Source organism: Mercenaria mercenaria, chromosome 11 (genome assembly GCF_021730395.1).
Source record: "Mercenaria mercenaria strain notata chromosome 11, MADL_Memer_1, whole genome shotgun sequence".
Taxonomy (NCBI): Eukaryota; Metazoa; Mollusca; class Bivalvia; order Venerida; family Veneridae; genus Mercenaria; species Mercenaria mercenaria.
The window spans coordinates 79,379,137-79,393,955 of NC_069371.1; the positions used below are offsets into that span (position 1 = coordinate 79,379,137).

The window sequence follows — 14,819 nt, forward strand, 5'->3', positions numbered from 1 at the left end:
ATTAACAAAATATTTGCACAAGAAATTTTTGTCTGATATTCATGACGTTGTTTATTACATATTTGTTGACTTCCTGATGAAGACAAAATAAATTGTCGAAACATTGAATAAAATTGGAGTTTGCCTTGTAATTCTCCTGTTGTTTGAATATTTTCTAAGTAAATAATTCTGACAAAATGCATATGTGAAGATTCAAGGAAGCTATTCTCTTAAAAGTATTAAAAAACAGAACCACTAAAAAAAGTCGACTAGGAAATTTAAATTTACTATTGTACCAAACTGACCATGATTCTGACAAAATGCATGCTAGAGTTATATAGTTCTTGGCCTTCTTTCTCAATAATTGAGCTTTTTCTTCCTAGTTGGTGAGAAATGGCCCTAAACTAAAATCCTAACCAATGTCAACGATCAAACGACTAACTAAAACATTATTTGTTCAGGTAAAAATTATGCAAGGAACTTGACACAGAATGTAAAATGGAAATTATATATACTGCATATCTGGGGTTCTATCCTTGGTTATGAAGATAATTATAATTTACTAGTAACTGTCCTACACACCTCGAGCTGATCAGGGTCAAAAAGGAAATTATATATCATATATATTGTACATCTGGGATTTTTCTGTCCTTGGTTATGAGGACCATCACAATAAACTAGCAATGGTCCCACATACTCCTTGTAGGTTTAGGGTGAATATATATATGAGCCGTGCCATGGGAAAACCAACATAGTGGGTTTGCGACCAGCATGGATCCAGACCAGCCTGCGCATCCGCGCAGTCTGGTCAGGATCCATGCTGTTCGCTAACAGTTTCTCCAATTCCAATAGGCTTTAAAAGCGAACAGCATGGAGCCTGACCAGACTGCGCGGATGCGCAGGCTGGTCTGGATCCATGCTGGTCGCATACCCACTATGTTGGTTTTCTCATGGCACGGCTCATATTTGTCTGGTTACATGTAGATCAATTAAGATGTACTCACTTTTGATTAAGAGTAAAATAACATGCACATAGTCTATGTTAAAGTATCTGTTAATGTATCTGTTGACTTGTCCCTATCACCACTCCTATAACCTACACATACAAATAACTTCATTAAATAAAATCCTAAATACTCAACATTTTCTTTTTTCTTTTCTTTGAAATTCTATTCAAATGGAATACACAATATTCTGATGTTTTCAACAGCTTACAAATTATTTTCTTTTTATTAAAATCAGAGCGATGTAGTTTCCAGACTCCAGCTCGATTCCTGGTCTGTGGGTTAGTGTCCTAATGGCATGAACATGTATTGCACAATTTTTTTGTCAATAACCACCAGAAATAGGTATAGTAAAGGTGGACGACAAAAACTTATTCCTACTTGCGATAAAGAAATACTTGATCACAGACAAAGCAACCATATTTAAGATAAGAAAAAAAACCCCATCAAAATACAAACCATTGCCCATTGGTTTCAGTATCAAGTGGTTGAGAAGGTCGGAGAGGGAGATGATGCCAATGACGTGGTCTTCCTCGTCTACAATCACAAGTCTGTGTACCTCTGCTTTCACGATTTTATCTATGACAACGCTCAGTGAGTCCTTCACGTAACACTTCACTACACCTTCAAACCAACTTGCCTGCAGAAAGTTAATGCAAAATTATCATTCAGGTTTATGTAAAATGCTTGGATAAAACGTGAATTTTCATTTCTAACTTTGTACTGTAGACTACTGCATTCCATTTACATGCCAAATTATTCAGAACAAGTAGGCCCTTAAGGGGAGAAAATTTTGTTTGTTCGTTTAGGGTTAAACACCGTTTTTCAAGAGTATTTCAGTTAATGTAATGTCGAGCTGTTAACCTACCCAGCGTTCCTGGATTCTGTACCAGTACAAACCTGTTTCCCGCATGTAACTGCCAACTTCCCCACATGAATCAGAGGTGGAGGACAAATGGTTTACAGACACAATGTCTTTTAACAAATCCTCATGGAGAACATACGTCCCACCTGGGGATCGAAGATCGTAAATCCGTGCTCTTCCTACTGAGCTAAGCGGGCTGGCTTAAGGGGAGGAAATAAACTGTGTATCTAAATGTTTATGGTCTGTATCTTCAAAAATATCAGTCTCTGGTTTCAATTTTTTATGAAGTCTGTTGTGTTACTCTGTTTACAAATCCAGTGACCTTGAATATATATCTCTACTTCAACATAATTACATTGTAGCACAAACTGCTATTATTGTTGTTTTAAGGCGTATTTTGACAGGAGAGAAAACATGTGTTATCAAGGAGATCATAAGCTGTTATTACACCTTTTTTGCCATTTACACATGTCTTAAAGGAAAAGAAAGCAATAAGATATGAGCCGTGCCATGAGAAAACCAACATAGTGGCTTTGCGACCAGCATGGATCCAGACCAGCCTGCGCATCCGCGCAGTCTGGTCAGGATCCATGCTGTTCGCTTACAAAGCCTATAGCAATTAGAGAAACCGTTAGCGAACAGCATGGATCCTGACCAGACTGCGCGGATGCGCAGGCTGGTCTGGATCCATGCTGGTCGCAAAGCCACTATGTTGGTTTTCCCATGGCACGGCTCATATGTTTATTTCCTGTGATAGCTTATCATTCTGTAGAATCCCTTAGAACACGTTGTTGCCCTTGACCTGATTGGCTTGGATGCCAACCAATCCCTCGAGATAACTGTTGCATATGTCATAACACAAACAAGAGGACCAAGATGGTCCTGAATCGCTCACCTATCCCCACATGACTCAGTGTTGAACTGAGTATGACGTCGTTATTTCTATTATTTGACATAGTGACCTAGTTTTTGAGCACGTGACCTAGATATCATCAAGATAAAAAATTCTGACCAATTTTCATGAAAATCCATCGAAAAATATGGCCTCTAGAGAGGTCACAAGGTTTTTCTATTATTTGACCTAATGACCTAGTTTTTGAAGGCAAGTGACCCACTTTTAAACTTGACCTAGATATCATCAAGATGCACATTCTCACAAATTTTCATGAAGATCTTGTAAAAAATATGGCCTCTAGAGAGGTCACAAGGTTTTTCTATTTTTCGATCTACTGACCTAGTTTTTGACCGCACATGACCCAGTTACGAACCTGACCTAGATATCATCAAACTGAACATTCTCAACAATTTTCATGAAGATCCATTGAGAAATATGGCCTCTAGAGAGGTCACAAGGTTTTTCTATTTTTTGACCTACTGACCTAGTTTTTGACCCCACGTGACCCAGTTTCGAACCTGACCTAGATATCATCAAGGTGAACATTCTGACCAACATTCATGAAGATCTCATGAAAAATATGGCCTCTAGAGAGGTCACAAGGTTTTTCTATTTTTAGATCTACTGACCTAGTTTTTGGTCCCAAGTGACCCAGTATCGAACCTGATCTAGATATCATCAAGGTGAACATTCTGACCAACATTCATGAAGATCTCATGAAAAATATGGCCTCTAGAGAGGTCACAAGGTTTTTCTATTTTTAGATCTACTGACCTAGTTTTTGACCCCACGTGACCCAGTTTCGAAATCAACCTAGATATCATCAAGGTAAACATTCTGACCAATTTTCATGAAGATCCATTGAAAAATATGATCTCTAGAGAGGTCACAAGGTTTTTCTATTTTTCGATCTACTGACCTAGTTTTTGACCGCACGTGACCCAGTTTCGAACTTGACCTAGATATCATCAAGGTGAACATTCTGACCAATTTTCATGTAGATCCATTGAGAAATATGGCCTCTAGAGAGGTCACAAGGTTTTTCTATTTTTAGACCTACTGACCTAGTTTTTGATCCCACATGACCCAGTTTCAAACTTGACCTAGATATCATCAAGGTGAACATTCTGACCAATATTCATGAAGATCTCATGAAAAATATGGCCTCTAGAGAGGTCACAAGGTTTTTCTATTTTTAGATCTACTCACCTAGTTTTTAACCCCACGTGACCCAGTTTCGAACTTGACCTAGATATCATCGAGGTGAACATTCTGAACAATTTTCATGAAGATCCATTGAGAAATATGGCCTCTAGAGAGGTCACAAGGTTTTACTATTTTTAGACCTAATGACCTAGTTTTTGACCCCACGTGACCCAGTTTCGAACTTGACCTAGATATCATCAAGGTGAACATTCTGACCAATATTCATGAAGATCTCATGAAAAATTTGGCCTCTAGAGAGGTCACAAGGTTTTTCTATTTTTAGACCTACTGACCTAGTTTTTGACCCCACGTGACCCAGTTTCGAACTTGACCTAGATATCATCAAGATGAACATTCTGACCAACTTTCATAAAGATCCCATGAAAAATGTGACCTCTAGAGTGGTCACAAGCAAAAGTTTACGGACGCACGGACGGACGACGGACACCGCGCGATCACAAAAGCTCACCTTGTCACTTTGTGACAGGTGAGCTAAAAACACGCATTATCCCTACAATCATACTTTTGCAATGTGGAATAATCTTTAAGAAGCTACAATACATACCCCCATCCTATGCTGTAATGCCTGCTGTATAGTAATATCCAGGTTGTTGTACGTCTTTTCTGCTGCCAAATTCTGAAATTACCCACAATACGTTGTTACGAAATTGAAATTACCCACAATACATTGTTGAAATTGGAATTACTCAAACAGTTGAAATTATCCACGATATATTGTAGAAATTGAAATTATCCACAATACATTGAAGTAACTGAAATTACCCACAATACATTGTAGAAATTGAAATTACCCACAATGCGATGTAGAACTAACAGTTTCAAACTTTCATTTTGAGTTGTACATTTTTCTTCTAGTATTTCAGCAATAAAACTGCTATCAAATGCCCGGTATTATACCAATGCTTTTTTGTTCTAAGCTTCCTCATATGCATCATTCTACTTGCATACTAGTTTATCGTCCGTAACAAAATTTCAAGTACATATGTTCTTTGGAAAAGGATAGATATCCATCTTCTTTCTATGAACAGAGTGTACATCAGACCGATACAAAACTGGTTGCCCCCAGGACTTTAATTAAAACATCTGATCATAATTTTATGTATCAAAAGAAATTTTTTGTTGCTTTCTTAAAAGCAGACACATTTATAATATATTCTGTCAGCTATTTCAACCGCATGTGTGAGTAATTTCTCTGCACTATTTTACCTATCTTAGAATTTCAATAAACCTGCTTCAGTATCTGCATTTAAAACTTCAAAACTGTCATTTGTACATGCAATATAAGTCCAAAATGAAACAATAATATGAATGTTAAATCGACAAAGGATCTTTTTTGGTTTTCAGCATTCTTCAATTATGCACAAATGATTATCAGTTTTTGTTTCATATGGCCTAAAAATCCTTCAGGAATTTGGTTAATTAAATACCAACAATGCTATAATTCTCGAAAGTTCTTGTTTATTTATGAATAAAAGCTCGCAAGGAGTCATTTTGCATTTGTAATTTCTTAAATCTTTTTTTTTCCCATATCCTGCTAAATGTCAAACATTCTGATACGGTTTCATCTAGATCAGTTAGAAAATAAGGCAGGGGTTTCATTAAGTGCCGGGAGACGGGTATTTCCCCCCTGCTAAAGTGGTCTGAACCCTAAACTACTTTACCTGTAGCAAGTAAAGTTCTAAATGGGAGGACCCCCATGAAACCCCTCTACTTCGCAACTTCCACCCTCTACTTCAATAATTATTGAAACCTCTGATAAGGCCTCTAGATTGTTAACCTTGACCCTGCTAAATTTCTAACATGGACTTGTCCATAATTTAATTTGGGCAGTACCATTTCTTATTCAAAGGAGTGTTCACTGAAAATTTACTGTCTGTACAGAGAACAGTTCAGACCATGATCACATACTTGCAGGCTGGTCTTGGTTTGCACTGGTCGCAAAGGAAGAATCACTTGCCGCCAGCAGGCCTAAGGTGGTGCTTATTTGTTCTTTCGGAAATTGGATGAGGAAGACCCTTAACCTAAGGATGTCGCCCCATACCATGACCAATACTAATGAGAAATCTTATGATCAAGTTAGATGATACGGCAAAACTGAGAAGCGTGGCACAAAATTTGAGTGGAAACAAATGGCAATGGTCAAGTAGAATTTGGGGCTTGTTCAAATGCCCTCTTATCCTTTGAATAGCAGAACTAAACACTACCGTGGGTATTTATAAGTGAACAACTTACAATAACATCAAACTTGGCATAGATATCAACAACTTTCCTGTCATCATCAACCACTGGAAGTGCCGATATTCTGTGTTGTACAAACATATTCAGCGCCTCGTACACACTTGTGTCACGCCTTGCCTATAAAACAGATAAACATTGTTTTCTGGTTTAATATCTGACTGACACATTTATAGGTCATATGGTGACTGTCCAGGTTATAGGTGGAGGGATGACCCCAGGTGCCCCTCCATGCATTATTTCAGACACAAGCGGGCACCTGGGTAGAACCACTGATCTTCCGTAAGTTGGCTGGATGGCATCCTCACATGAAAGAATTCTATACCCAAGTTTAGAACCCAGATGGGTGAGGGGTAAGTGATAAAAACACAGCGACCTTAAACACTAAGCCACAGAGGCCCATGGCATAACTTTATAACATCAATAATGTATATCTTAATAGAAGAACATGATACACATTTCAAACCGAAATGAACCTAAGTTAAAACACTAATCATCTGAGTAAGCCTACAAGCAGGATCTCTATAAATGGCCTCTTAACCTTTAGCCTGCTAAATTTCTATGATGGACTGGTCCATCATTCAATTTGGGCAATACCATTTATCATTCGGAGGGAGGTTCACTGAAAATTTACTGACTAAAGCGAACAGTGCAGACCATGATCAGCCTGCACGTGCTGGCTGATCTTGGTCTGCAATGGTCGCAAAGGCAGAATTACTTGCAGCCAGCAGGCTAAAGGTTAACTGATAAACAAAATGACTTGAACCGGTTTGTTTCAGTAAATGGCAAAATACTCAGTAATACAGAAAAACATTTTGCATATAATACAAGCATATAATACAACATAGCTTTAAGGGTAATGAACATCTATTTACAGTAACATACCGTTATAACATTATCGTAAGTTCCAATTTCGAGTTCTCCTATAGATTTTTCCCAGAATGTTGGCTTTGGAAGGTCATTTATCTGTAATAAACGTGAAATATTACTGCAAATAGTCCAATATTATACCAGCATAAATACCTGTTACTATAGATAATTGATATGCAAAATGGACCGACTATTGATTGGTCAGTAAGAAACTCAATAAGCAATCAGTACTACTGATGCGTTCTACTGTATGATACAGTATTAAGTGAGAGTTCTCTCCCTTGACTTACAAACATTACCTTTTTTTAACATATCAAACACCTTCACTGGATTAACAAGTAAAAAATTTGAAAATTAATTCCTTATGTCATGTAATAAAACACTTATTGAATAGATTGCTGGTCAACAGTCAGAGATATTGACCCTCGGTCTTTCAGCAGCAGTTCTGACTATTGACCGGAAAGCCATTCGGTAAGTGCATAATATCAAATGCTCATATTATCATCATGTATCTGGGGGTAAAATTTACCATTTTTTCACTTGCAAAATATCAACTTTACTGGCCATTTTGATCCAACGTTTTTCGATTTAGTTAGGTGGTAGACACTCGAGAGTTTGCGCCTGGACCAGGATTCGAACTCTGGACCTCTGGACTGACAGTCAAGCATGTTACCACTAGACCACCAGGCGACCTAACATGCTCACATAAGGTGCTTTAAGTTTTAATGTATAAAACTGTGAAGTTGTGACTAAGTATTTACTTACATATAAATACAGGAACCTAAGGATTCTCTTGTGTGTAAGAATATAGATGGCGTTGCCAGTAATCTTGTCAATGACTGGTAGACGATGTACGTGATTGTGGATCAAGGTACGTATCGCCTCAAACAGACTTGCATCCGGGTCTATACACACAAATGGTCGCTGCTTGTCCTTCAGTACCTCTGAAATTATAGCAGTCTGCTACAGTAAGTTTTCAAAAACAGAATAAGAACTTTTTTTTTTTCGTTTGACTTAACGTCGCACCAACACAATTATAGGTCAATGGTGAATTTCCAGCGACCCCAGGTGCCCCTCCGTGCATTATTTCATCACGAGTGGGCACCGGCATAGAACCACCAACCTTCTGTAAGCCAGCTGGATGGCTTCCTCACATAAAGAATTCAATGCCCTGAGTGAGGCTCGAACCCAAATCGATGAGGGGAATAAGAACATGTTACTGCTCATATAGAGTGACGTTAAAAATTTCAACAAGAGCACCACCTGCGGGTGCCATCGCTCATCTGCAAGTGCTGGACAATATATAAGAAAAGAGTTATAGTTCACATTTTCTAAGTACAAAAAGGGCCATAATTCATACAAAATGCAGGTTAGAGTTGTGGTTCTTGGCCTACATAATTATCTAACGATGATAAACAAATGAGCAAAGTTTCAAAGCTGTAGCTGTTATAGTTTTTGAGGAAAGGTGGACCTGAACAAAAATTTTAACCAACTGATGACAATACCTTGTAGATTTTTAGGATAATGCAAGATACAGAAGATGCCCAAATTAAGTGTCCCTGGTTCTATAACATGCCAGGTGTAAAGCAACAATACACGGGACTCTTATCCAAATGTTAGTAATTTTAGTTGGAGGAGCGTGGGCAACGAAAACATGACCCCTGGTCTCGTAGTCAAACAGTGTTACCGCTGAACCACTGCGTCTGCTCTTAACTGTTACTTAGCCCTTAGCCTGCTAAATTTCTAAAATGGACTGGTCCATCATTCAATTTGGGCAATACCATTTATTATTTGAAGGGGTGTTCACTGAAAATTTACTGACTGAATAGTGAACAGTGCAGACCATGATCAGCCTGCACGGATGTGCAGGCTGATCTTGGTCTGCACTGGTCACAAAGGCAGAATCACTTGCCACCAGCAGGCTAAAGGTTAACATCCAACGAAATCTATAAACACCAGTTTCAATATGCACATACACTGAAATCTCACACATCTCAAAAATCTTGTAACTACGAAATGCACAGAAGAATTACAGACTATTACAGACAGATTTGGAATTATATTACATGAAATGTAATCTTAAATCTTCTGGGAAAACTGATGACTGCTGAATAAATGAAATATTTTTTTTTCCATTTACACATTGTTATAGGATATGTGGTAACATTTATATAAATATTTTAATAACCTATCATTTTATCCCAGACACAATGATAGATTTTTTCCCCAGACTTTCGCTAGAATTACTTGTAAACTGCCATAATAGAGATTTCTTCTGACTAGATTATTTTCAATTATGTCAAAACAGTAAATGTCTCCAGACAAATAAAGTTTAAATGTGGATTCTCCAGACATGGAAAAACAATTACCTGCTTCAACTGTTTATCGATTTGTGTATTAAGATGAGTATCATTCCAGGCATATCAAATTACTTTAACAATTCAAGACTCCGCAAATAGAATGGAACGGCTTATCTACGTATTTCAATATGGGTAATATAAGTGCATCAATACTGTTGCATTGTTTCGCAAGAATGTTTGTACCAAAAAACTTCATTCGGATTATGTGAACAAGAAATGTTGCCTCTATTTTCATCATTTTTTTTCAAACTTCCTTCACTTTTTTTGGGTTTTTCATTTTTTGCAAATTTCCAACTTCTTTATAGCTGAAACAAATTACCTTATACTGATCATCTTTACACGTCAATTAATTGAATACAATTAGTGTTTTTTATTTGTTTTGAAAAATGCAGAATGCTTATTTAATTTCAGTAAGTTTTTAACATTCAAAAATTATCAACAACAAAAACAAGATGGCCATAGTGTCTCCAAGTCACTTACCTGACCTGGGAGAGGGCCTGATAATATTGCTACAGACCAAGTTTGATAAGGATTCAACAAGCGGTCCATGAGAAGTTGTTTTTATACTGTTACCTCTAGCGGACCCTAAAAGGGGTCAAGTCATATCATTTGAACAAATTCGAGACAGGACCTTGCCAGGATGCTACAGAAAAAGTTTGGAGCAATTCTGACTGATGGTTTTTAAGGGGAAGATATAAATGATGATGGACGGTGTTTGTGAAATCTTCCTATCAATTGTTTGCTATGCTTTTGTTTAAGAAATAACATATCCCAACAGTGACTTCTTCTTAGATAAAATCATCGTTACAAGTTCAGATGTGAAGGAATTCTATCACATGGGCACAGTACGAGCTATATGATAATATGCATCTGAACAACAATGATTTTATTAAAGATAAAATCACTTTCTGAGATATAATATTGAGATTCTAACATGATATCAAGGATTTTTATCAACATCCTTGATGACATCACCAAATATTTTCCTATTCTGTGTGGTTTTCTTCAACTGTGCGCCCCTACAACATTCGACACTAAGACGTAGTAACTGATTCTGTTGCACAACTACACACAGTTTCATTCTTCTTGGTTTAACAGGAAAATAAATTGGGTCCTGTTGAGTTGTAAGATGAACTACATGTACTTCACTGCAAACTTGTAAAAGGAGTATGAACAACAGCCCGTATATCTCAAACAATGCTACACACTGGTTAATTTGTACATACAACAGGGCTCAACAAATTCTTTTAAGGCAATTTGTCCTGCAGGCCGAGCTGCCTAGAATGCTCACTCGTCCTGCAATTCACTAAGCAAAAACGATTTATACAGACAGCGCTTTTTTTAAAGTCCGTTAAAATTGGTATATATCGTAATCTTGTTCATAACTATCAAGTGTGATCATAATGTGATAACGTAATTGAGCTGGACGAATTTTAGAGTGGCGAACAACAAATCAACTATCGTTTAAGACATATTAGCTATCCAGCTTCTGCACCGCTCTATTTCAATTTGATCTATTATAGTATTGGTTAAAAATTGCACTTGTCCTGCTGGACGAGTGCTACAGCATTTTCCACTCGCCCAGGGCCAATTTCTACTCGTATTTACCAGCTGACAAGTGGATTTGTCGAGCCCTGTACAATGACCGGAACATGTATAACAAACTATACACACCTCTCCATTTCTCTATGTTGTGTTCTTCCAGTTCATCCATCTTCACCTGTAATTAGATTAGACGACCGTAGTCACTACAGTACAGAAATCATCATCACATTATAGACTTCCTTATATAGTCAACACTCAATAAATGTCCCTTACAATTTCACAAACATTTCTCAGAAAACATTAGCTCTGTCTAGAATACCAGATTAAGAAAAGACACCCTACCATTACCACACATGGGCTAATGTGTGAACTTTAAGGAAATGAATGTTAATTCTCTCAGTTTTGGCTTAAAGTGAAAATCTTCCATCTGACAATGTTTTCAAAATTTGCTAAACATTATCCAACAATAACTATTCAATGCTTTGGTCAATCAAAAAGGAACATTTATTTTTGTGCAACTTTGCTAATTTGAACTTTATAAACAAGCAGAATAAATTAAAGTTAATGCCTAAACTAGGGTTTTTAAAGCTAAAATCTACAAAGTAAGGTTTTACACACCAATCCCCATATTTCTACTGAAAGTTTATTTTTTAATAGCAGTAAATACCTGAATATCCTTAATGACCAAGACTAATTTACTACTGAACATGCAGGATTCTGATTGACTGATATGTTACCATGGTTACAGTAAAACACCAATCGCTCAAAGATGCAAGGGGACGAACAGAATGCACGAGTTATCCCTGGTTCTGTGTGGCCCAGACAATGACCAACTTCGGTAGGAAATTTAATTCTGTTTACCAGTTTTCATTGGAAGAAATGTTGATATGTAATATCACACCTGTGACATTTCCAAGAAATTTATTACAAATATTATCTATGATAAACGTTTCAATATGCTACCTGTATAAGGTACACGTGCAGGAACAACCAACTTTTTAAACATTTATCAAATCCAATTTTCTGTGCACTTGTGACGTTGTGTGCATTTTTAAGCTTATATATAGTTGCCATTGCTTACCCATACTCTTTTTAGAAGACTGGCAGTAATCTTTAGTGAGAGAACTGTGCAAGATACAGAAGACGCTCAAATTTCATAACTTTACCTGGTTCTTTACATGCCAAGAGCATAAAGCTCCCATACTCGGTATTCTTTTCTGAATGGGGAAGAGCGGGGAATCAAAACTCACAACCCCTGATTGCCCGCACTCCACCGAGCCATGGTAGTTTTGTATAGAAAAATAGGGACCACAATTTGCACCCTGGCTCTAGAGAGCCCGTGCGCTCAAGCCCCTGATACTCGAGCGAGTGATGTTTCAGTGCAACCCCAAAGCAACGTTATTAAGAAGTTGTGTTAATACAAATAGAAAATTAGTAAAAAAAAACCACAGGTTTTAAACTAATGTTTAGCAACAGGGGTAATAAAAAGCTCTAGTTATGTGAAGGGATATAACAAAACTCATGCGCAGTTTCACCCAATGTGTTCTGCAGACAAGCAATTCTGTATTTTTGAACAGTTTAGGGAAACCCATTTTTGTGATGTGACTCGAACAGTCTCTGCTGCTAACCTCACAGATAAATTTTCAGAATTATTGAGCAAAACCTATCAAGGGCCATAACTCTGGCTGAAACAAAACCTCTATGATGAAATAGCACAATAATAAATTCACAGCGCTGGTCTTTGTGAAGATATCACCATCGCTAATTCATCCATCTTTACTGTATTAATACAATCTGGTGAAACATTATCTTATAATTCAGACAGGTTTGTTAATTTCAACAAAAAAGATACAATATTATTCCAGAACAAAGACACTGGACACGGAAAGAAAATATATAACTTACATCGTGTCCTTGCTCTTTATCCTATGATGGATTTAAAATGAAACAGAAGAAAATATGAACGACCCGTAACCATTAACTACCGTTGCAAGCTGAACAGAAACACCATTGTTTTCATGGCTTAATTTTCAAGGAATTTTATCTACTCTTTTTCAATTTGTGTTCTCTTGAAATAAACTTGACCAAAGTTTACAAAGCATAAGTAAATAATACTGTACATAGATTAGAGTTCAACTTGCTGTAAATAAATGAACTGTTAAAAAATATATTGACACAGGGTCACACTAAATTTTATACACTTTCAACAAACCATTAAACAAAAGGGACAAAGTGGCTCACTTCACCTTGACTGTTTGACCTTGAACAACAGTAGCAAGTGTGTTTAGTATAAACTAGTGGCCCCTAAAAGGATCCAAGTGCCAACATTTGGTCAAATTTGGGAGAAAGTCTTGCAATGATGCTACAGACCAAGTTTCATGAAGATATATCAAGCAGTTCATGAGAAGTCATTCAAAGGTTTTCTATTTTTAGCTCTAGGGACCCCTTAAAGGGGCCAAGGGTCCCACTTGAACAAACTTGGGAGAGGACCTTGTAAAGATGCTACAGACCAAGTTTGATGATGATTCAAGCAGTTCATGAAAAGAAGTTGTTAAAGATATTTCTACTTTTAGCTTTAGCGGCCCTTATAGGGGCCAAGGGTCCCATCTGAACAACTTGGGAGTGGACCTTATAAAGATGCTACAGACAGAATTTGATAAAAGATCCATCAAACAGTTAATGAAAACATGTTGTTTCTATTTTTAGCTCTAGCGGTCTTTAAAAATAATTTTTGAAGTGTGGACGATGGATGCTTGACCATCCACCTATACGATCAGCTCACCTTGTACCTTCTGTACAGGTGAGCTTAAAAGTAATCAAATACTTTGTCCAACAAAATGTATTTCACAACACTAGTAAATAAAGAATTTTCTGCATACAATAATTTACTTTGTATAGGATCCACAAAATAACACCAGCAGTTCTTTGATTCTCTGTGTGATTAATGATTTCTCACACCCTGAAACCCGCTACCTGCTCTGCACAGCTGTACTGTGACACTTTTATTCTGTGACTGACAAATACTACCAGAAGCCACTAAAAGCTTGTCACACACAGTATTAGTACATTGTGTTGCTACTTACATTCGGAGACGTATAATATTTGTGCAAGATGGAGATAAAGTCTGTAATTGTCAGCATCCCTGTAAAATGAAAGAATCATGATTACTGCACCAGTGTGCATCAAGTTTAAACCCCATTTAGGTAGCAGATATGTTATATATATATATATATATATATATATATATATATATATATATATATATATATATATATATATAAAATGTTTAAAGCTGTATAATAGGTAATACTATTATTGAATTTGAAAACACTAGCAATTAAGTAGTTTACAGAAGTTTTGTTCTGTATTCAACACAGCTTAATCAAGCACAGGTTGTGCAGGCCAAGTGCAAGTATTGAATCAACTGCAAATATATAGTAATTTTTGCCATCCAGCCGGCTTACAGAGGCCTTCGTGGTTGCTCTACTTGGGTGCCTCCTATACTTGAAACCATGCGTGAAGGGATAGATGTGGGCCTTGCTGTACTGTCAAAAGGTAGTAAAGTTGTTATAGATCTTAATTCTGTATGTGTGACTCAAAACCCCAACATAAACTAAACAAACATGAGGACCATGATCATCCTGAATCGCTCACCCCTTCCCACATGACCCAGTTTTGAGTATGACGTCATTTTTTCTATTATTTGACATAGTGACCTAGTTTTTGAGCTCATGTGACCCAGTTTTGAACTTGATTTAGATATTATCAAGATAAAAATTCTGACCAATTTTCATGAAGATCCATTTAAAAAAATATGGTCTCTAGAGAGGTCACAAGGT

General features: G+C 37.0%; 1 protein-coding gene across 29 annotated transcripts in view; it reads right to left on the reverse strand.

Annotated features, from left to right (window-relative positions):
* LOC123532297 (5'-AMP-activated protein kinase subunit gamma-1-like) overlaps positions 1 to 14,819 on the reverse strand; it is a 416,776-nt gene that overhangs the window by 4,459 nt on the left and 397,498 nt on the right. For 27 of the 29 annotated variants that reach the window (XM_053517856.1, XM_053517853.1, XM_053517854.1 and 24 more), the window contains 9 exons: positions 14,064 to 14,122; positions 12,886 to 12,906; positions 11,110 to 11,155; positions 7,841 to 8,019; positions 7,091 to 7,171; positions 6,203 to 6,325; positions 4,515 to 4,586; positions 1,443 to 1,623; positions 984 to 1,075 (listed from right to left, as the gene is read on the reverse strand). In XM_053517856.1, the coding sequence (XP_053373831.1) occupies positions 1,017 to 1,075; positions 1,443 to 1,623; positions 4,515 to 4,586; positions 6,203 to 6,325; positions 7,091 to 7,171; positions 7,841 to 8,019; positions 11,110 to 11,155; positions 12,886 to 12,906; positions 14,064 to 14,122 (821 nt within the window). In that variant the 3' untranslated portion in view covers positions 984 to 1,016. The remainder of the gene's footprint in view (positions 1 to 983; positions 1,076 to 1,442; positions 1,624 to 4,514; positions 4,587 to 6,202; positions 6,326 to 7,090; positions 7,172 to 7,840; positions 8,020 to 11,109; positions 11,156 to 12,885; positions 12,907 to 14,063; positions 14,123 to 14,819) is intronic. The other 2 variants (XM_053517855.1, XM_053517857.1) reach the window with 2 other exon arrangements.